Here is a 22,273-nt window from a genome sequence, read left to right as displayed (position 1 = left end):
AATAGAGGGGGACGTACCAGGAAGGTCCGACAGCGGAGGAGCGGAGAGGGACGGCGGCGGGGACTGGCTGAGAGAGAGAGAGACAGTGTGAGATGGTGAGAGACGGCCGGTGAGACAGAGAGAGAGAGATGGGGACGTACCAGGATGGGCCGGCAGCGGCGGAGCGGGGAAGGACGGCGGCGGGGGCTGGCTGAGAGAGAGAGACCTTGTGAGATGAGAGAGAGAGAGTGAGTTAATGTGTGAAAAAGGAGAAACGCATGATTTAAAACCCTAACCCTATTGGATGCGACATTGTCGCACCTAATAATCATATTGGGTGCGACAGTGTCGCACCCAATATGAAATCCCAGATCCAAAAAAAAATCGGCGGGATTCGCTAACAAATTTAATTTTAAAACTCATTGGGTGCGACATTTGTCGCACCTAAAGGTATTAGGTGCGACAAATGTCGCACCTAAAGGTATTGGGTGCGACATATTCATATTAGGTCCGACAATGTCGCACCGAATAACACTAAACATTAGCGAAATTTTTAGTCATCCGGATGAGTATCCGGTGCGACATGTCGCACCTAATATGGGCTTAGGTGCGACTATTAGGTACGACTGCGACATGTCGCACCTAATACCCTTCCGCACCCAATATGCTAATTTATAGTAGTGTTCTTGGTTGAGAGTTAGAGAGAGAAAGTCACCATTGTTAGAGAGTCTTCTTCTCCGATCGATTCTCCGGCGAAAGTGGTGTTTGTAGATCGAAAGCTTGTAATCAGACTGCATATAGTGGATCAAGGACGCCCTAGTCCTGTGCTTGGATGTAGAATCATATCGATTCGAACCAAGGATAAAATCGCCGTGTCTTTTCTTCGTTACTTGTATCACAAGCATTTTTCGCGCGATTTCTGTTTTTCGCTAAATCCGGTTAAGTTTTCAATTCGATTAGCTGTTAGATATCACAAATTGGTATCAGAGCTGAGGTGTGCGAATTGAATCTTGTGTAGGTCAAATCAACCCGATCGAATCAACCAAGTCTTCTCCGATATTCGAAGTTCCCTGATCAAGAATCAGAATGTCAAGCATGAAGGCTGAGGTTGAGAAGTTCGATGGCAAGAATGATTTTGGCCTCTGGCGTATCAAGATGGAAGCGCATCTTGGAAATCTAGGGCTTGACGAAGCTCTGAGTGGAGAATCAAAGATGGCAGAAACGCTCGCACCAGAGAAGAAAGAGGCAATTCTCAAGAAAGCCAAGAACGCGATAATCATGAGTCTGAGTGATCAGATTCTAAGGAAGGTGATAAAGGAAAAGACAGCTCATGCCATGTGGACCAAGTTAGAGCAACTCTACATGACAAAATCTCTTCCCACAAGAATCTACCTGAAGCAAAAGTTCTACAGCTTCAAAATGGACGAGGACAAGTCCATGGACGACAGCGTCGATGAATTCACAAAGCTAGTCAATGATCTTGAAAGCTTGGATGTGAAAATCGACGACGAAGATCAGGCTATATTTCTTTTAAACTCCCTTCCTAAACCCTATGAACAACTTCGTGATACTTTGAAGTATGGTATAAATAAACTATCTCTTGATGAAGTTATTTCAGCTGCTTACTCTAAAGAACAGGATCTGAAGCAACATCAGAAACCAATGAAGAATGAAGGTTTGAACGTCAGAGGAAGATCTGAGAAGCGCGAGAAGGGAAAGAAATCCAAGTCCAGATCAAAGTCAAAGACCAAGACCTTTGTTTGCTGGCATTGCAACAAAGAGGGACACTTGAGACGCAAGTGTCCAGAAAGAAAGAAAGACACACCAGATGATCGAGAAAATGACTCAGCCAACCTGTTAGATGGCCTTGTTCACGCTGAAGTTCTGACAGCCTCAGATGAAGATCCAAGAGAGCAATGGATCTTGGACACTGGTTGTACTTTCCATATGACCCCCAGGAGAGATTGGCTGTTTGACTTTGACTCCTCAAGTGGAGGAAAAGTCTTAATGGGAAATAACCAATCCTGTAGGGTAGAAGGGATTGGCTCAATTAGACTCAAGACTGAGGATAATACAGTCAAGATTCTAAAAGAAGTCAGATACATTCCTGATCTTAAAAGAAATTTAATCTCACTTGGTGTCTTTGATAAAGCAGGTTACAACTACAGGGCTCAAGGTGGAGTCATCAAGATCCATAAAGGCATCATGATGGTCCTGAAAGGAAAGTTGATAAATGGACTTTATGTTCTACAAGCTGAAACTGTTACAGGAGAAGCTGAACCTGTACAAAGTGAAAGTGAGGTGGCTCTCTGGCACAAAAGACTTGGACACATGAGCCAAAAGGGAATCCAAGAGTGCAAGCAAGAGCTGATTCACATCAAAGATCCAATCAATCTAGAATTCTGTGAGAACTGTGTCCTTGGCAAGGCTCACAAGCTGAAGTTTCCAAAGGCTATCCACAGGACAAAAGGCACACTTGACTACATCCATTCAGATTTATGGGGCTCACCTCAGGTAGATTTTTCTCTTTCAAAATGCCAATATTTTATATCTTTTGTTGATGATTACTCTAGGAAATTGTGGGTTTATTTCCTGAAAACAAAAGATGAGGCTTTTGAGAGGTTTGTTAATTGGAAAACCTTGGTTAAAAATCAAACTGAGAGAAAAATAAAGAGGTTGAGAACTGATAATGGCCTGGAATTTTGTAACACTGAATTTGATGGTTTTTGTGAAAAATCTGGAATTTCAAGAAGCCATACCTGTGCTAGAAGTCCCCAACAAAATGGCATTGGTGAGAGGTTTAATAGAACTATTATGAACAAAGTTAGATGCATGCTATCAGACTCTGGTTTGTCTAAAGTTTTTTGGGCTGAAGCTGCAGCTACAGCCTGTTATCTAATTAACAGATCTCCCAACTCATCTCTTGATTTCAAAGTACCAGAAGAAGTTTGGTCTGGAAATAAACCCACATATAATCATCTAAAACCGTTTGGCTGTATTGCATATGTTCATACTAGTCAAGGGAAGCTCAATCCCAGGGCTAAGAAAGGTGTTTTTATTGGTTATCCTGAAGGTGTAAAAGGCTATAAAGTATGGCTGATTGATGAGAAGAAATGTGTTATCAGTAGAGACACTATCTTCAATGAATCAATGTTCTATAAGTCTAACCCTGCTTCTCATACAAGCTTTCAGCTTGATCAGAATGTCCAAAGTGCAGGTTTAGACCCAATTGATGTTACAGATGATACTGAAGTCCTAGATCAAGGTAGAGCCACTGATGTGGTTCATGATCAAGAAGAAGGAGAGTATCAGAATGAGGATCTACCAATGAACACTGAAACAAATCAAGAGCAGCTAAGGGACTATCAATTAGCAAGGGACAGAGCTAGAAGACAAACAGCACCTCCTGCTAGTTATGCAGAAGCAGATCTAATTGCTTTTGCTCTCAATGCAGCAGAGTCCTTAGAAGATGATGAGCCAATGAGCTACAAAGAAGCAAGAGAGTCAAGTTCTTGGAGAGAATGGAGTAAAGCTATGGATGAAGAAATGAATTCTTTGAAGAAAAACCAGACATGGACTTTAGTCAACAAGCCTGAAAAGAAGAGAATAGTAGGATGCAAGTGGGAGTATAAACTCAAGCCAGGAATTCCAGGAGTTGAGAAGCCTAGATTCAAAGCAAGGCTTGTGGAAAAAGGTTACTCCCAGGTAGAAGGAATTGACTACCATGAAGTGTTTTCACCAGTGGTAAAGCATACTTCAATCAGAGTAATCCTAGGAGCAACTGCAATTCAAGACCTGGAACTGGAGCAGCTCGATGTCAAGACAGCTTTCTTACATGGAAATTTGGAAGAAGAGGTCTTCATGCAACAACCTGAAGGTTATGAAGATGGGGATAAAGTATGTTTCCTGAAGAAGTCCTTATATGGACTCAAACAATCCCCAAGGCAGTGGTATCTTAAATTTGATGAGTTCATGAGTGACCAGGGTTTCTTGAGAAGCAAGCATGATAGCTGTGTGTACCTTACAAAGCTGAAAGATGGTCAACACATGTATCTCCTAATCTATGTGGATGACATGCTCATAGCCTGTAAGAACAAGTCAGAGGTTTCAAAGATGAAAGCTCAGTTGAACAAAGAATTTGAGATGAAGGATTTGGGAGCTGCAAGCAAGATTTTGGGCATGGAAATTACCAGAGACAGAAAAAGAAAGGTTCTGAAACTATCTCAGTCAAGCTATTTGAAGAAGGTTGTGAACCAATATGACCTTGATAGCAACAAGACAGTCTCAGTCCCTATTGGTGCTCATTTCAAGCTCAAATCTGTTCCAAAAGAAGAGGCTGAAGATGAAGACTATCACATGAGAAATATACCCTACTCAAGCTGTGTAGGAAGTACCATGTATGCAATGATTGGTACTCGTCCCGACATAGCTCATGGTGTGAGTTTGATCAACAGGTATATGAGTCAACCAGGAAGACAACATTGGCAAGCTGCCAGATGGCTGATCAGATATTTGAAGGGCACTCTGAGCCATTGCCTATTCTTCAAAGGAAATGAAGAAAATGACTGCAGAGTTGAAGGGTATTGTGACTCTGACTATGCAGGTGACCGTGATAAGAGGAGATCACTGTCAGGGTATGTTTTTAATGTTGGAGGAAATACAGTAAGTTGGAAGTGTTCCCTTCAGCGTATAGTGGCACTTTCTACAACTGAGGCAATAAAAGAGGCAATAAAAAAGGCTCTATGGCTAAAGGGTTTGGTCAAAGAGTTAGGCCTCTCCGAGGAAGATGTGTGTGTCAATTGTGATTCATAAAGTGCTATTCACCTGTCCAAGCACAATGTGTTTCATGAAAGGACAAAACACATAGACGTCAGACTTCACTTCATCAAAGACATCATCAGCGACAAGAAGGTGCTTGTGAAGAAGATTTCTACTGACGTGAACCCAACAGACATTTTCACTAAGGTTGTTCCAGTCAGCAAATTCAGAACTGCTCTGAAGATGCTAAGACTTGAACATGAGTGAAAACAGTGATACAGGGCTAGGGCAGATCCATCAAGGCGAGTCTTTGAAGATGGATACAAGGTGGAGATTTGTGAGGATGTGTATCCGAGTCACAGCCTGTGAGACGAATCAGAAGACGCCACGTCAGCAGGCTTATGAGTCTGGTTTATTTCGTTGTGTATAAATACCTTGTGGTACAAGTCTGTTGGTTATTGTAACAACCTTTTGCGTTTTAGCTTTGAGTGATCTTGTGTAAACAGTGTGAGTTCTTTGTAACAATCAAGAGCCTGTTCTTGGTTGAGAGTTAGAGAGAGAAAGTCGCCATTGTTAGAGAGTCTTCTTCTCCGATCGATTCTCCGGCGAAAGTGGTGTTTGTAGATCGAAAGCTTGTAATCAGACTGCATATAGTGGATCAAGGACGCCCTAGTCCTGTGCTTGGATGTAGAATCATATCGATTCGAACCAAGGATAAAATCGCTGTGTCTTTTCTTCGTCTTTTCTTCGTTACTTGTATCGCAAGCATTTCTCGCGCGATTTCTGTTTTTCGCTAAATCCGGTTAAGTTTTCAATTCGATTAGCTGTTAGATCTCACACTTTTCTTTTCTTTTCTTTTTGTCGTCCTTGCCAATTGTCATTGTTGTGTGTTGCACTACGATAAAAATATCCGTATATCCTCCGATCCTCTCAATTTCTCTCCTAAATTAGTAAACAAATTTTTAAAAAAATGTAAACATCTAAAAAAATATTATTTTCGCAAGAAAAACTTGAAGGACATTATTCTTGTGATAAAGTAAAAAAAAATGCTACTAGAATCAATTCAGCACATATATACCTCTTACGTATAATTTTAAACTCAAAATATTACGTGTGTTAAATTTAAATATAAAATAATCAAATCTCTTGCTTAAGTGGTGATTTAAAGCTTGTTGACATGGATTAAAAGTAACTTACAACGACTAGATTAGTTATATATTAATAAACTAGGCAAATATTCTACACTAGAATTTCATGTGTTATGAATTATTGCTATTATACTTGGTTCATGATGGCTATTATTAAAATATAATGGAGAGTTTGATATTTAGGCTCAAACGTTGCGTAAAATCACGTTGAGTAGGATTCATTTGTCGCCCTTTTTTTATTTCTTTGAATATGAAAATGACATGAAAAAGGCATTAGCCATTATTTCAATTTTAATCACATATATATAACTCTGTCGCCAAAGTCCTACGTATTATTACAGCTATTTAATGAATATATTAAATATGTTATGGGAGCTTGAGTAGACTAACCAATCAAAAATATAAAATTGTCAAAATAATTAATATTTGGTTTATTTTGTGAAATAGTGAATAAACCACATTAACCCACTTGATCAAACCAAAATACCCTCAAATATAAATTATTTAACAAAAATAAATAAATAAATAAATAACATTACAATAAACAACTCTTCCATTAATAGATTAAAAATTCTCTAAAAATATTACGAGATCTTCATCGTCAATCTTCACCGCCGAGCCAACTTGCCATCCGTCTCGAGCCGACAATTCTCCAACAAATAAATCAAAATTTATACGAATAAACATAAATAAATCAAATTACATATATAATGATATTAACACGATTTACCAAAAATAAACACAGGTATACCGATCCGATTGTGGAAGAACCTCCAGGACGGTCATGGCGGACTGGCCTGCTGAAGTTGATGCCTTGATGCGTTTTTTTAAACTGATATAAAAAGAAGAAAAAAAAAATGAGAGGAGAAGCAATCATAATCTAGTCCCGATCCTCGGCGGCAGAATTTGTCTGAGCAGTTGCGATCGACTGCGAGTCCCGCAAGTGTTCAAGCTTTTTTTTCTTCATTCGATCAAATTTGTACTGTACGGAGGTGGCAATTAGAGCATATCCACCTAATGGAGGTGGTGTTCTTTATTTGATTCCTCATGATGGCTCACCTAATTTTTTTTTCCGGTGCACGAGGCTCTTTCTCTACATCTTTGAATTCAAAGAGCCCTATTTTTTCAGTGATTTCAATTTTGTATTTCAGGACCATAAATAAAGAGATGGATCGAGAGATGGTGTGTGAGAGATAATTAAGGAAAGAAATCTCAAAGACGTAATAATTGTTCCTAAAAAAGCTGTCAATTAGTTAGATTTAAAAAAAAAAAAAAAAAACTGACGAAATTTAAAAGCTATAATTGAAACGTTGGCTAATGGCTAGTTTATAAGGGATCCACTTCAGAGGTCTCCACATGTGAGACATTTCATCCAATTTAAATGGTGGATGGAAGAGAAACGTGCTTTAGAATATGAGCGAAAATTTGATTACTTGGAGAAAGAGAAATTGAAAGAAATTTCGATTACTATAAGAATGTTTATTCCACTCTTTTGGAGAAATAACTGAAGAGAATATAAAAAAATATATATATATATTAGTTCTCATATTGATAAGTCTTTATCTTGTAATGATACGTCGTATTTTTAGAAGACCTAAACAGAAAAAAGAGAGAAATAAATGCAGAAAGTTCCAAAAGGAACTGTTACAATATTATAAATATTATTTGCGAAAAGTGATGGATATAGAAAAATTACGATATTATATTGAAACAATATTCATTAAAAACTAAGTGGTAAACAAAAATAAAATACAATACTATTAAAAAAAAAACAAAAATCTGACACAAAACCTTGATTAGATATAATAAAAGAAAAATGTATTAGAAATATCACAATCCGTTTAGAAGATTTTCTTATAATAAGGATATTCGGCGACTCCAATATTAATAATAATAAGAGTTCTCACCTTCAATACATCATCAAAAATGTCGAATTTAACCTTCGGTTTTCAAAAATGTCGAGTTCATACCCTCTGTTTAACTAAAATGATGAAATTATACCATCTGTTTAACTAAAATGACGAAATCATACCCTAAAATAGACAACAGTGTCACGAATATTCTTTTTATTGACTCTTTATTGACGTTGACTATAATATTTATATATAAACACCAATTATCTTTATTCATTCGCGCCATATATGTAATTTATTTAAAAACTAAAAAATAAACAACAATCTCTTAATCGTGAAGAACACAGAAAGAGGCAAAGGGGTAAACATCGATAGTTGATAGTCATCAAAATCGCATATTCGAACAGAGAATCCAGGATTTAGAGTTACAATTCGAACACGAAATGAAGTCATTTCTTAGGAGGTATGAGTTTTATAATTTAATTTCAATTTAAGGCTATTTTTATTTCAAAATTGAGAATTTGGAAGTTAGGGCACTGATTTAGATTTTATTTAGTTTTCTTATATAAGAGTTAGAATTAATTCATTTTTTACCCCCTGGACTCGTACCTCGATTTCATTTCACCCCCTGGACTCGGGATTGTTGCAGAACTAATCTCAGAACTTAGACACGTGTTACAACTTGCCACTTCCGTCAGTATTTGGACGTTAAATTTAACTTTTTGATGACGTGGCAATATTATAAATACTTTTAATATTTAAATATTATTATCAGATTAAATAATTCAATATTTTTATCTCTCTCTCTCTCTCTCTCTCTCTCTCTCTCTCTCTCTCTCTCTCTCTCTCTCTCTCTCTCTCCTTTCTTTTTCTTCTTCTTTTCTTCTCCGCAATCAAAACCAACAATCAAATGCCACGCTTCAATCCCAAATCTTTTTTCTGCTTGAGAGAAGCAGCAAAAACGTCCCTATCTCGCCGCGGGTTCTCTTCGTCACCTGCCATTTCCACCGCCTCGAAGAAGCTTCCCAAGTTCTGATGCATAAACAGAATCCACAGCGACTACAAAGCCACAGCTCTCGCCGAAGCCCAGAAAGCCCTTCGAGAGTACCTCCACGCCACAAAGTCCATTCCTTTCGTCTTCGCCGAGCTCATCGCCAAAAACTCCCTCTTCTCCCTCGCCACGCTATTCCCCAAGATCCGATTCTCCAACAAGACTTTCCCCGCCAACTTCTGCCAGATTCTCTGGTACGAGCCCATTAACGAATTCGAGTTTTTCTTCGAGAGTATAGGGGTCGACAAATCTGAGGTCCACCGATTCTTGGACCCGAAAACGTTCTTCTTCTCGCAGGACAGTACGGCTCTCGACGCTGCCGTGGAGCTTTCCCAGTTCGGCTTCCCTTGGACGATGCTCGGTAAGCTCTGCTCCGGCGACGCGTCTGTCCTTCGAAAGTCTCCGGCGGAGCTCTCGGAGAGGTTGTGTTTGATGAGAGAGCAGAATGGTCTCGATAAACTCGTCTTGGTCGGAATTATCCAAGCTTTTCCTCGTCTGTTAGAGTTAGAAGGCGAGTTTTACAGAGATTCTGACGAGATCTTCCAGTGCTTGAAGCGAGTTTTCACAGCTCTTGGCGCTGAGAGCTGTGTCGAGGGAAACATAGATGTTTGGTACGAGCTTTGCTGTAAAGTCAGATTCTTTTGGGATTTTGGTTGCGACAAGACAAGGGTTGTGGATTTGATGATCGATAACATCGGTATTTATCTTAATATCACCATTAAAGCTATGTCGCAAAAGCTAGAGCTCTTCAGAAGATTTGGAGTTGGAGACAGTAAAGATATTGCCATGTTTGTTCTTCAAAGGCCGGAGCTTTTAGATCTCGATCTAGATACCCAGGTGGTATCGGTGCTCGATCTTCTAGAACATTTCGGGTTGGAGAGACATGAAATACAGTCCGTGGCCCAAAAGTACAGCTACGTTCTGGGTCGGAATAGAATGGGTAATTTGCCCAATATCATGAAAGCGATGGATCTTCACGAATGGTGTTTCGACAAGATCAAGAGATCGGTTTTTGGGTTTTAGTTTTTATGGATTTAGGTTGGTTTTGTGATGTTTTGATTGTTGGTTTTGATTGCAGAGAAGAAAAGAAGAAGAAGAAGAAAGGAGAGAGAGAGAGAGAGAGAGAGAGAGAGAGAGAGAGAGAGAAATAAAAATATTGAATTATTTAATCTGATAATAATATTTATATATTAAAAGTATTTAGAATATTGCCACGTCATCAAAAAGTTAAATTTAATGTCCAAATACTGACGGAAGTGGCAAGTTGTAACACGTGTCTAAGTTCTGAGATTAGTTCTGCAACAATCCCGAGTCCAGGGGTGAAATGAAATCGAGGTACGAGTCCAGGGGGTAAAAAAGGAATTAATTCTAAGAGTTAATATCAATGAAAGGGAGATTTGTGACGCTGTTATTCATTTCAGGGTATAATTTCGTCATTTTAGTTAAACATAGGGTATAATTTCGTCATTTTAGTTAAACATAGGCTATGAACTCGACATTTTTGAAAACCGAGGGTTAAACTCGACATTTCACTTAAACACAGGGTATAATTGTGTTATTTTCCCTTAATTATATTTCTCTTTCACATCAAAAAGTTAACAACTTCTAACGATATCACTCCAATACAAAATAGGTTGGCTATTTTTGATAGTTGATATTGTCTCCATCCAAATAATTGATTAATCATCAAGATTGTCGACGAACGTTTTCCATATTTTTCGTAGTGCTCAACAAATTGTTTTGAATTATCTTACTATTGGAATTTGTGTGAAGATTTACAAATATAATTTTTTTTCGCTCTTTTAAAATAATTCTTACTCGTTTCGATTTTTTTTATAAATTGGATGTTCGTATTTTTTAAATTCATTTATAAAATCCAGAGGAAATGGCGGCAAAAATCCTTAAAGTTTTCAGAAACAGCTAAGTTAGTCCCTAATCTTTTTTTTACGGCAAAAGTCTTTAATGTTTAGTTTTCCTAATTCCGTAGATCCCTAACCTCAATATGCCGTTAAAATGTAATGATGTCAGCCAAAAAACGTTAGTTTTGTCTGAAAACACATATTAAATCATAAATAAAATAATTAAATGAAAAAAAACAACAAAAAGAAAGGATTTGGAGAAGAAGCCGAGATACAAGCGGCGTAAAGTGACGATCTTCTTTGCGTACTGCGGCGTGGGATACCAGGGGACGCAGAAGAATCCCAGCGCGAAGACCATCGAGGGCGATCTCGAGGAGGCTCTCTTCCACTCTGGCGCCGTCCTCGATCACGACCGCTTCGCTCCTAGCCACTACGACTTCGCTCGCTCCGCCCGCACCGACAGGGGCGTCTTCGCCGTCGGCCAGGTCGTCTCCGCTTCGCTCGGTTTTGATCTTCTCATCGTCGGACCTAGATTACAATTAGCCTCAGTGAAATGCATCTGGAGATTGTCGTTTTGGTCCTTGAAGCTCTTGTCCTAGCACGAACGGAGAGCCGCTTCGGCCATGAGGCTCCGAGCCTAGCTGACATCGATCAGAATCCCCTCACTGAACTCGTCCTGGAGAATCGAAACCCGGTCCTGCTTCTCCTAGATCGAGTTCCCGATCTCCCAGTACTTCGCAACCCCATTCTCGTACGAGCTCTTCACAAACTTCTCTCGGTCTGCAGAGTCAGGATGTTCTTCTGAAGCCGGTCTATCTCCTCCATAGCCTCGGGTTTGCTCAGCCCGGATCGGATTTCACCGCAGCCTTTGTGCTCATTACGACCAAGAAATACAGAACTTAAGAACATGGAAGGATGAAATTTACAGATCTATTGTTCAATGCAGAAAATATGTTTTCATATACTCTGATGACAGCTTTAATTTGTTTTTATTTGTTTTATTAGTTTTTTATTTGTTTTATTTATTTAATTTCTAACTTAAAATATGTTTTCAGTCAAAACTAACGTTTTTTTTACCTAACATTGTTACATATTAACGCCAAAATGGGGTTAGGGACCTACGGAATTAAGAAAACTAAACATTAAGGACTTTTGCCGTAAAAAAAAGAATAGGGACCGACTTAACTGTTTCTGAAAATTTTAGGGACTTTTGCCGCCATTTCCTCTAAAATCCACGTGGGCGCACACATATATTGATCCATCGAAAAGTGGATCCCACTCAAATTGGCTCATCTCAGGTTGGCTATTTTTGTCCAATTAAATCCGCATATTTCGCCATGTGGGCACTAATTAAATCCATGCACAAAATAAACTATAATATTGACAATTAAATTTTCTTTAACAGCAATTCCTACGGAAATAGATGCGACTATCTTAATAATATAGCCCATTGTCATTTTTAAATCTACATTCATTTTTCTAATTTTTTTATTCGTAGTTTCATTTGCATATTATTATTATTATTATTATTATATATATATATAAAGCAAAACTCGGATTTCACTATTCATACTACAGTAATCCGAGATTTTTTCTTAAAATTTTCCAAAATACCTATTTAAGTTTTAAAATTACATAAATAACCATATAACAAAATTTCAGAAACGACTTTAAAAAACGAAAAATTCCAAACTCTAAAAAGCGAAAATTCCAGAAACGACTCTAAAAATGAAAATTTCCTAAGCTAACTTTAAAACGATAATAATTATTAGCCGATTAATAGTTTTATAATTCAAATTAATATGATCAGTACAATTATTGAAAACTAATGAACATATAAGTACTGATGTTGCTTAATCATAATTTTTGTGTTGCTAAAAAAAAATTGTGTTCATAATTATAACTTACTATTTCTAATTTTTTTTGTATCTGAGTTATTATTTAATTAAAATGGTTTAAATATATATTAAAAAGTAGTAAAAAAAATACTAACTTTTACGTATGACAAGTGACAACTAACAATTGCAAACCGTTCACAGTATTATCTAAATTAAAATTTATCAAGTCTCCCGGTCAACGTCGGGGTCTATTGCTTGTGTGTGTGTGTGTGTATATATATATATATATATATATATATATTGTGAATCGCTTGTGTACAATATTTGTTACACGATTATGTGATAAAATTGAACTGGATCTGCATCAAAATGCTCTATTTTAAACTACAAAAAACTCGGAACATTATATTCCACTCTAGCTTTGCTGGCTAAACTCTTCCTCTGCTAAAAAAGAATATAATAATGAAAATCAACTATCTCTTCCAAATGTTTCAACCAGATCAAATGATTAGTCATTCATGTTGGCAATTAAGGAGAGGGAATCATAATATACTAAAAGACAACTGTACATGGCCTTTTAAAAAAATTATGAAATCTTTTATCAGAATATATTGCGGCTTATTGAAATACAAAAGACACAAGCTTTTGCTTCTCCCAATAATTAGGCCACTTTAAACATGCGATTTTAGATCTAGCCTATGTTTGACAATTTTTAGGGATATAGCCAAATGGCTTATGTGGCAATAATTAAGGTCTGATTTACCCTTATTTATTAACAAATTCGTCCATTTCTCTTTCCTATTTTTTTTCAAATAATTTTTTTTTTTTTGCATAAAAACTTCAAAAATTCGTATCTTTCTCATACGAACTCGAAATTGAGTGATTTCAGATCCCACAAATTCGTGGCGTCGAGATCTTCAAAAATAGACCCATTGTGTTTGATGAAAAATTATGTTTAATGCATCATAGTTCCATTTATTTTTTTGATAATTTCAAAAAATTTCCAGTTATTTTTATATTTAATGTAGTAACGTGATTTTTCTACATCTATGGTATTAAACATGATTTTTCATCAAACACAATGGATCTATTTTTGAAGATCTCGGCGTCACGAATCCGTAGGATTTGGAATCACTCAATTTCGAGTTCATATGAGATAGATATGGTTTTTTTGAAGTTTTTATGAAAAAAAAAAATGTAGGAAAAAAGTAGGAGAGAGAAAGTGACGAATTTGTTAATAAATAAGGGTAAATCAGACCTTAATTATTGCCACATAAGTCTGTTGGCTATTTCCCTAAAAATTGTGAAACATAGGCTAAAAACAAATTTTATATTTCATTTTGGCTATTTCGCTACACTGCCCTATAAAATAAACCCTAATATAGGGTCATCTAATTACATATCATATACTTATAGACTAAGTCTTTGTCTTAACAAATAAATAAGTATATGTCGAGAACAAGGACTCACGTTATATATCAAATCCCTGAAAATATAGTAAACCCTTATTAAACCTTAAAAGGTGATTGGATTTATATATTCTGTTATCAAATGCTAATAAACAAATAATTAAAAACAGGCATTGCACGACTTGTATAGTTTATTTTGCAATCTCTGTATATGAACTGGCACATCATGATCATCTGGATCGAATTTGCCGTGGTATATATACATATATATATATATGTATATATGCAAAAGATATAGCTAGTTCTCTAAACAATCCATCAAAAACTAGACTTACTAGTATAATTCACATATCTGGAAATTATGGGAAGAAAGCCTTGTTGCGATAAGGTTGGGTTAAAAAGAGGCCAATGGGACGCACAAGAAGACCAAAAGCTCATGAACTTTATTCTTCAAAATGGCATCCAATCTTGGAGACTTGTCCCTAAACTTTCAGGTACATCTAAACGATAATATTAAGTACATATATATATATACATATATATATATATATACATATATATATATATATGAAGTATATAAACTAGGCATTAATATGTGTGTACTCCATTTGATTCTAATAAATATATAGGTTTGAAGAGGTGTGGGAAGAGCTGTAGATTGAGGTGGATCAATTATTTGAGACCAGATTTGAAGAGAGGAGACTTTTCAGAAGAAGAAGAAGATCAGATCATACAACTTCATTCTAGCCTTGGCAACAGGTTTGTCTCATAATTATGTATTGATTTTTACATTATCATTTTTCTAATTGCATTTATGATAAAGCTAAGTAGTATATACTATCCAATATATATGAAGTATATTTGTAAACAAACGCCTGGGGAAAGGAAAAAAAAATCCATAATAAACACTTATTTCAGTTTACTTTAAGGCTTTTTAAGGGGTTATTTGAATTTTATAAATTTGGTATCTGTAGCAATTTCCATATTATTCTTTTGATGATTTTTTTTTCAAAAAGTGTGTGACCCTCCATATATGATCCGATGTTTTAATTTATTGGGATACTTTTAATACTTTTAATTTTGAACTCAAATGTGCATTTTTCACTCCGCGTACAGTCCATTATTGTTAACATTTGTTTTGGCAACTAATTAGTCTCGTTTTACATAACCATATTAATTGACCATTTTAGTCTTAAAAAAATAAAGTCACATTGGTCACTTTTCGTCCAAGAAAATATTAGATATTAGATTTAGTTCTACCAATTCAGAAAGTTAAGAGGTAGTTGGTGCAAGTAAATAAACCTTATTTTGAAGCCTAATGAACCAATTATTTTTTCTGCTCAAACAGGTGGGCTAAAATTGCGTCACATTTTCCTGGCCGGACCGACAACGAGATAAAAAACCACTGGAATTGCAAAATAAAGAAAAAAATAAAAGAGTCGCAGAAGAATTCGATCAACCGTGAATTAGAAGAAACTCCAAAATCTGCATCATCATCTTCTGATGAAGAACAAGTACCAAAGCTTAGCCCACAACAAGATAGCAATAATCCTATCATAGCTTCATCAGAAAATGATATCGCAATATCCGAAAACGATATGAATAATGTTTGTGACAACGTGGGTCTATCATCGTCGTCTTCCTCGTCGTCTACAAGCTATTCTAGTATATTTTCCTCGGAAATATTCGATGACGATTTGTATTTGTCTGACAAAGATTTCCAACACTATTGGACGAGTAGTACAATGGAGTCCTTGCTAGCATGTAACACTTTTGATCCCCTTGGACATGTATTTTTTCTAGAAGATGTATAATTATTAATTATTGATTTTTTTTCCTTTTTAAAACAATTATATTCTTTTGTGGAGATAAATATATTTCCTGGGGTGATATAGGCTCAAAAGTGGCATTGACACTAATTGAATTTGGGAAGTATTTGTTGTATGAATAGTATTCGCAGTTATCACTTTGTGTTTTAGTTTGAGAAGCGGACATGAACATTACTATTAGTAGGTGTTATCAATCGTTTTCATAAATATTAAATTTTTTGTGACTTACAAAGAATTTCACGTCAAAGTCGAAATAAGCCCACAAAGAAGCTCAATTCGGGCTCACAAAAGCTAAAAAGTCCACTTGAGACGAGCTCACGAATAAAGGCAAAAAAAAGAAAAGAAGAAAAAAACCAACAAGCCCCTAAAAATCCCCTCGCGTGCGCCTCAAAACTCCTGAAAATCACATCGCGCACTACACCAATCAAGTGGCGCAACACGCCCATGCGCCTGGAACTGACGCGCGGCTCATGCGCCCCGCAAAAGCCAAATGACGTTGTGCGCTCCTTGCACCACGAAATTTAGGAATTCTCCATCACTGAATCCACTATTAATAGACCTCTCATCTAGAGGCAAAAGGTACACAATTCTCTCTCAAGACAATCACTCGATTCTAGAGTCGTGAAACACTGCCGAAGACCTCCCGCACATGTTTTCACTCTGATCGAGCCTGATTCTCTCAAACATTCTCAAAGAATAATGGCGCCACCACCTCACTCACAACAATCAGACTAATGTTGAGCGTCAGAGCGCGTGCCAGATGCACCGCCTCTGTGCCCCTCTAAACTTATTTTCTTCTTCTTCTTCTTACTCTCGGATCTCTGCGACGAACGAATAACGTTCTTGAGTTAGGGGAGGGAACTCGTGACTTTCGAGTTTCTACAAACCCGGCTCGGACGCGGCGACTTGGTCTGGCTTTAGGTCGAACCGCCCAAAGTCTTCGACGTTGTCCGATTTTCAACGACAACAGTAGGATTTTTTTTTTTTTTTTTAAAAAGAGAGAGAAAACTCTACATTTATTATCAACGTTGTCACAAAATATTGGATTTTGTGACAAATTTATCATCAAAAATTGAGATTTCGTGACAAATTGTGAGGTTTTTGTGATAAATGTTGTTTAAGATGTGAAAAAAATTGGTTGGTTTTGTTATAAATAAATAAAAATTCAAGATATTAATACTCATATCCAGATATCCCTTTTACTTTTGCTCATTACAAGCCGCTTAACTTCAAATATAAATTCAACATTCAATCTCATGTTTTCTCCGTTATATTTTGAAAGATGTATTCAACATAAACATGCCATATTCTTCTTCATACCCCTACCGTTAATGAATCAACAAAAATGTATAGGCTTGAATTATTTGCATATGCCAAGTGTTGTTTGTCGCATTTGCTAGGATTTTGAGCACCCATCTCGAGATGGATGCTCAAAGATCATATCTCTAGCTTCTAATCCAAGCCTTTTGTCTCGGCGTTCATGAGTGTATGTGTTTACATGTCATTCGCTCGTAAGCTCCCAAATGCTAGTGCTCGTGGATCTCTTCAGCATTGGTGCTCGAGATTTTAACGGGTGGCTTGCAAAACTCTTTTTTTTTTGGTATGTATGCCTAAGTGAGCATGCCCAAGAGGTCCTCGTAATTTTTCACTCACGAAGTGTGGTCCAAGCACATGTGTCTAGGTTGGGTCCCGCATCCAACCCGGGCCTTATCGGACATGATTAGTCAGGCTTGGATGTGAGATCTATCCAGAACATAGGTGCTTGGATCACAATGTGTTGGGCTATTGGGCCGGTGGGATATGGCCCAAATAAGCAAAACTAAAAAAAAAAAAAAAAAAAAAAAAAATCCCAATGAATATATTAGAATATGGAAAGTAGATGGTTTTCATTGAGGAAGGACAAAAAAACAAGACGTCTTTCTTGGGGTGGCCATTGAGGAAGGACAAAATATGAGAGAGTTTGAGAGTGATTTGTGGAAAAAGATTTGAGAAATAAGGGTGTATCTATAGAGAAAAATATTGAGGGGGTTAAAAAACATTTTTTTTTTTAATTTTCTGGGGTGCAACGGTCAAAAAAGGTAATTTTTGGGGTCCAACGGTCAAAAATTCTGAGCCATTGGATCTTCAACGGTCAACAATCCAATGACTCAGATTAAAAAAAAAAACATTTCAAGAGGGGGAAAAGAACACTTTTTTTTTACTTCTCTTCTCTTTATTGCAAGGAGAAGAGAATTCTCTTTCCTTATTTAAAGACTAGTTTAAAAAACGCGCGATGCGCGAGTCAGCAAAACTATTATTATTTTTAAACAAAAAGTGGAAAATAAAAATAAGAAAAATAAAGTAAGTTGAAGACTTTTAATTGTATTACATTAAATCTAGCAAAATCGTTGTCAATGATGTTTAAAAAATAACAAAAGGTAGAAAAAAAATTCTGTTATGATTCAAAGGTTTTCAAAATACTGTTTGTTTTCCTATCTGTCAGATTTCTTAGAAGTATTATGGCGAAAAAAAATTATGTAAGTAAAAGTTGAAGTTAAATTTTGATAAAAGAAATTAGAAAAAAAATATATAAAGAAATAGAAAGTAAAAAAAAAATCTTACATTTATATTAATGAATATTGTTATGTTAAATTGCAAAAATATTGTTATACATCAAACAATAACATATAAAATCTACGTGTAATATTAATACCACATAGTTTTTCCAAGAATATATATATATATATATATACATATATAATAATATATACTCAAAATAATGTATGTTATTGGTATAGTATAATATAATATTAGTAATTATGATTATAATATACATTAAAAAATTTATACAAAATATATTGATAAGAGAGGGAAGAAAAAAAAATTAATATACATAAAAAATATTATACAAAATATATTGATGAAAGATGGGGAAAAAATTTTGAAGGCTGGGAGGAAAAAAATGCTACGTGTCGCCGTCTGACGGGGTACGTGGCGGCCCTATGATGCACGTGCGGGAGGAGTTGCTCCTTACTAATTATGTTATATAGAAGATATATAATAACATATATTCAAAATAATGTATGTTATTGATATATGATAATATAGTATTAGTTATATGATTATAATATACATAAACAAATTATACAAAATATATTGATGAAAGAGGGAGAAAAAAGAAAATAATATAAATAAAAAAGATATACAAAATATATTGATGAGATCGGGAAAAAAAATTAAAGGTCGGGAAAAAAATAAAGGATAATGTATGTTATTGATATATTATAATATAGTATTAGTAATTATTATTATAATATACATAAACTAATTATAAAAAATGTATTGATGAAAGAAAAGAAAAAAAAATGTTAAAGGCCGAAAAAAAAAACCGTTAAAGGGCGTTGAAGAAAAGAAAAAAAAAAAAAAAAAAAAAAAAAAAAAAAAAAAAAAAAAAACCACCACGTGTCGCTGTCTGGAGGCGCCACGTGGCGGCATCATGATGCAAGTTGAAGAGACATTGCCTCTTATTACTATGTTATGGAAAATAGAAATTTCTCTTCCCTAAAAGAAAGATAAGAGAAGAGAATTCCCATTAATTCTCTTCTCATTGTTCACGTTTAGGGTGGTGTATATGTTATCTTAAAGTGAAAATGGGAAAATGACCGTATATAAAACAAAATAATATATTGTTGCAAGACATTTTGACGAAATACATAACATTGGTATAAATTTAATTTACAAGATAATCATTTCTGGTGTACTTAATTTTGTGAATGCTAAGTTAGATCAAATAAATGGCTCCATGCCTTTCAGATGTCCATGACATTTACATGTCCACGTTGGATCATTCAAATTATTCCGAGAAAAACTAGACGTTGGGATTAAAAGGAGCAATCATTTCTCACTTATGGGACCCAATTTATTTGCATTTTCACATTCCATTCCAATAGAAAGCTTAATTTGTCTTTCTGAATATAAATAGGAACTTGACTCTCCTTAAAAAAATATAAGATGATGAAATTGGATGAATTTTCTAATTTCAAATTAACTCCTTTAATTAATGCTATACCGTAACGTCTATATAAATATTTATATAGAAAGGGACAAAAAAAATAAACAGAATAATTCTAAAATTCTTACCATCTATGGAAAATAATTACGAAAACTTTGCCGTCAACACTTTTAAAGACAGGTATATTCGAAAATCTAAAAGTAGAAATTTTTTCTAGGTTTTTTTTTTCTTCTTCTTCTTCTTAATCATAATCCTTATGGGATATTATCAAGTATTTCCAATCGTTAGATCAAAATTAAAAAACTATATCATAGGGCCCAAAACTGCCGAGCAAAAAGAAGTTTTCTTTCTAGCATTGCAAATATCGCTACACTACTGCCTCGTAAACTCTCTCTCTGCAATTCTTTCTTGGTGTCAGTTTCTTCACAGAAAAACAAAAGAAATTGACCCATGAAATGAGTATAAATCCAAACATAAAAACCGAAAAATCCCCTGAAAGAGCTATTTGACTACAAGAAATCATACGTATTCTGGTTCTATAAAAGAGACAGAAATTCTGTAATCACGACAGAAAGATGAGCGAATCGGCTTATCTCAGAAGATCTCTGTCTCAACCGATCGGCTATTCCCGTGAAGAGGTTATCATTCCCATTTTCTTGTTTCTTTCCATATATATTTTTCACATTTCTTTGTTTGCTTTATTTTTTGTTCACTCGTATGAAATCAAATCAAACTACGTCCAATACTGTTTTCTGAATTGTGTCATGGTTTTTGTTTTGATTTTCTGACACCCTTTATGAGAAAGTTTAAGACTTTGGGAATACGGTATGAATCCAAGTTAATATTTAACACTTGCGAGAGAGAGAGAGAGAGATGATATATGATGTCAGAAATTGGGTTTTCAGGGAGAGGCAGTGAAAGCGGTGAGCGAGTCGGTGTCGTTCGGGCGGTTCATGAACGAGGCGTTGGCGTGGGACAAGTGGTCGGCTTTTACTCGGAACCGGTACCTCGAAGAAGCCGAGAGGCACTCCAAGCCCGGCTCGGTGGCCGAGAAGAGAGCCTACTTCGAGGCCTATTTCAAGAAAAAAGCCGCTGAGAGAGCCGCCGCCGCCTTGGCCGCTGCCGCCTCGGAAAAAAATGAAAGCCATGATCAAAACAACAATGACCTTCCCACACAAGAAGAAGAGGTAGTATTTTTTTTTTTTTTTTTTTTTACCGGCGGGATTTTCGCGTGAATTTATGTCCTTGTGCTTTGTATTTTTATTTGCTTTACTACATGTTTGTTAGAGTTCTAATAACCCGAATGGGCTTGTTCGGGCCTGGAAGACCCGAAATGCGACAAAACACGAGCAGGGACAGAGCCAAACATGTAAATTAATAGACCTTAAATGTAACAAATATTTTAGCAAGGGGACTAATTTGTAAATTTTTAAGGTAAAATATATACGAAGGGTGGCCGGAGCAGAGTGTCACCGTCCCTGTTCACGAGACATAGTTGCGGGTTGAGGGACTATTTTGTACTTTCACCTAGGGTTTTTTTTTTCCAATTATATATTTGAACACTCTCCGAATTGCAACCTATCTGTCGTCCTGAATCTTCCACATATATTTGTATAGGAATGTCCTCTGACTCGCGAGATCGAAGCCAAACCTCCAGAGAATTCCCCACCGATAATAGCCCTCTCGTCTCTGGCGGTTAAGAAAACCGCGAGAGGCTCCGAGAGTAGAAAGAAGAGCGAGAGAGCGATCGACTCGTCGCTCAATCTGACCTCTTCTCGAGCGAGTGAGACGAGAAGCTCGAAAGCAATAACAGCAAATGGAACGTCAAAGAGAGCATTGCCGCTACGAATCGCACCCGGTTCTTCGACCTCGGAAGCGATCAAGCCGAGGCGTTCGATCGCGTCCTTGCCTTTCAACCTCAGAAGCGAAGAGAGAGCAGCGAAAAGAAAAGAGGTAACGGCTCTTTCGAATATTTTCTCTTAATCGGTTTTACAAATTGTTTTGTTCAACGAGGCGTGATCTCTCTGTTTTTTTTTTTTTTTCTTTCTTGTCTTGTGGCAGTTTTACGAGAAGCTCGAGGAGCGAAGAAAAGCCGAAGAGGCTGCGAAGAAACTTCCACAAATTAAACACCAGGTTAGTCCTTCCATTGAAAGAGTCCACATTATTCAGAGGATTCTTTTATTTGAAAGGATTCATTTTGCATCACCTAAGTTCACTTACTCTCATCACGGATTTCTTCAATGCAGCCTAAAACACAGAAGCCCGGGAAAAATCAGAGCTCGGAGAAGATCGCTCGTTCTTCGAACCACGTGCTCGCTTCTCGCTCTCAGAAGAAGAATGCTCACGAGAACTCCTCTCCAAATATCCAGAATTCAGTGTCTAATTCATTCGTTTAGTAAGAAAATCATACATAGAGAGGGAGCAACAAATACCATAGAGTTTTTATTTTTATTTTTATAGATGTAATTAGCCATTTTAGTTGGGATTGTGATCTGCATAGTTCTACTTTTACCAAAAAAAAAAAAAAAAAAAACTTTTTTGTCATCATTGGAGATTTG

The 22,273-nt window shown here is 36.2% G+C and overlaps 3 protein-coding genes across 3 annotated transcripts; all 3 read left to right on the top strand.

The window, feature by feature from the left end:
* Positions 1 to 4,996: 4,996 nt before the first annotated feature.
* LOC149403469 (transcription termination factor MTEF18, mitochondrial-like) lies at positions 4,997 to 11,551 on the top strand. The gene is made up of 6 exons (XM_089608701.1): positions 4,997 to 5,147; positions 5,220 to 5,235; positions 8,786 to 9,805; positions 10,896 to 11,152; positions 11,236 to 11,378; positions 11,435 to 11,551. The coding sequence occupies exons 1-6, from the start codon at positions 4,997 to 4,999 to the stop codon at positions 11,549 to 11,551; spliced, it is 1,704 nt and encodes a 567-aa protein (XP_089464827.1).
* A 2,705-nt stretch (positions 11,552 to 14,256) lies between these two features.
* LOC149403468 (transcription factor MYB72-like) lies at positions 14,257 to 15,849 on the top strand. Its single transcript, XM_089609785.1, has 3 exons — positions 14,257 to 14,389; positions 14,525 to 14,654; positions 15,244 to 15,849. The coding sequence occupies exons 1-3, from the start codon at positions 14,257 to 14,259 to the stop codon at positions 15,707 to 15,709; spliced, it is 729 nt and encodes a 242-aa protein (XP_089465911.1). The 3' UTR covers positions 15,710 to 15,849.
* Positions 15,850 to 20,058: 4,209 nt separating this feature from the next.
* LOC149403467 (TPX2 (targeting protein for Xklp2) protein family) lies at positions 20,059 to 22,260 on the top strand. The gene is made up of 5 exons (XM_089609820.1): positions 20,059 to 20,353; positions 20,621 to 20,902; positions 21,333 to 21,668; positions 21,777 to 21,848; positions 21,962 to 22,260. Exons 1-5 carry the CDS (start codon positions 20,291 to 20,293, stop codon positions 22,109 to 22,111), a joined length of 903 nt encoding a protein of 300 aa, XP_089465946.1. The 5' UTR covers positions 20,059 to 20,290; the 3' UTR covers positions 22,112 to 22,260.
* The last annotated feature ends 13 nt before the right edge of the window (positions 22,261 to 22,273 follow it).

The sequence above is a fragment of the Urtica dioica genome, chromosome 3 (assembly GCF_054948205.1).
Source record: "Urtica dioica subsp. dioica isolate 48M chromosome 3, U.dioica_male_clone48M_v1_H2, whole genome shotgun sequence".
Lineage (NCBI taxonomy): Eukaryota > Viridiplantae > Streptophyta > Magnoliopsida > Rosales > Urticaceae > Urtica > Urtica dioica.
Note: the sequence above shows the minus strand (reverse complement) of the source record. Positions and strands in the feature narration are given on the sequence as shown.

What these genes read in the sequence shown, in the direction of transcription:
- LOC149403469 (XM_089608701.1), top strand. Translation starts at nt 4,997, where the DNA reads ATGAGTGAAAACAGTGATACAGGGCTAGGGCAGATCCATCAAGGCGAG. An exon ending in ATCAAGAGATCGGTTTTTGG is followed by an intron (nt 9,806 to 10,895) that starts GTTTTAGTTTTT and finishes AACAACAAAAAG; the next exon opens with AAAGGATTTGGAGAAGAAGC. An exon ending in GGTCGTCTCCGCTTCGCTCG is followed by an intron (nt 11,153 to 11,235) that starts GTTTTGATCTTC and finishes TGGTCCTTGAAG; the next exon opens with CTCTTGTCCTAGCACGAACG.
- LOC149403468 (XM_089609785.1), top strand. Translation starts at nt 14,257, where the DNA reads ATGGGAAGAAAGCCTTGTTGCGATAAGGTTGGGTTAAAAAGAGGCCAA. An exon ending in ACTTGTCCCTAAACTTTCAG is followed by an intron (nt 14,390 to 14,524) that starts GTACATCTAAAC and finishes ATAAATATATAG; the next exon opens with GTTTGAAGAGGTGTGGGAAG. An exon ending in CATTCTAGCCTTGGCAACAG is followed by an intron (nt 14,655 to 15,243) that starts GTTTGTCTCATA and finishes CTGCTCAAACAG; the next exon opens with GTGGGCTAAAATTGCGTCAC.
- LOC149403467 (XM_089609820.1), top strand. Translation starts at nt 20,291, where the DNA reads ATGAGCGAATCGGCTTATCTCAGAAGATCTCTGTCTCAACCGATCGGC. An exon ending in TCGGCTATTCCCGTGAAGAG is followed by an intron (nt 20,354 to 20,620) that starts GTTATCATTCCC and finishes TTGGGTTTTCAG; the next exon opens with GGAGAGGCAGTGAAAGCGGT. An exon ending in TTCCCACACAAGAAGAAGAG is followed by an intron (nt 20,903 to 21,332) that starts GTAGTATTTTTT and finishes ATATTTGTATAG; the next exon opens with GAATGTCCTCTGACTCGCGA.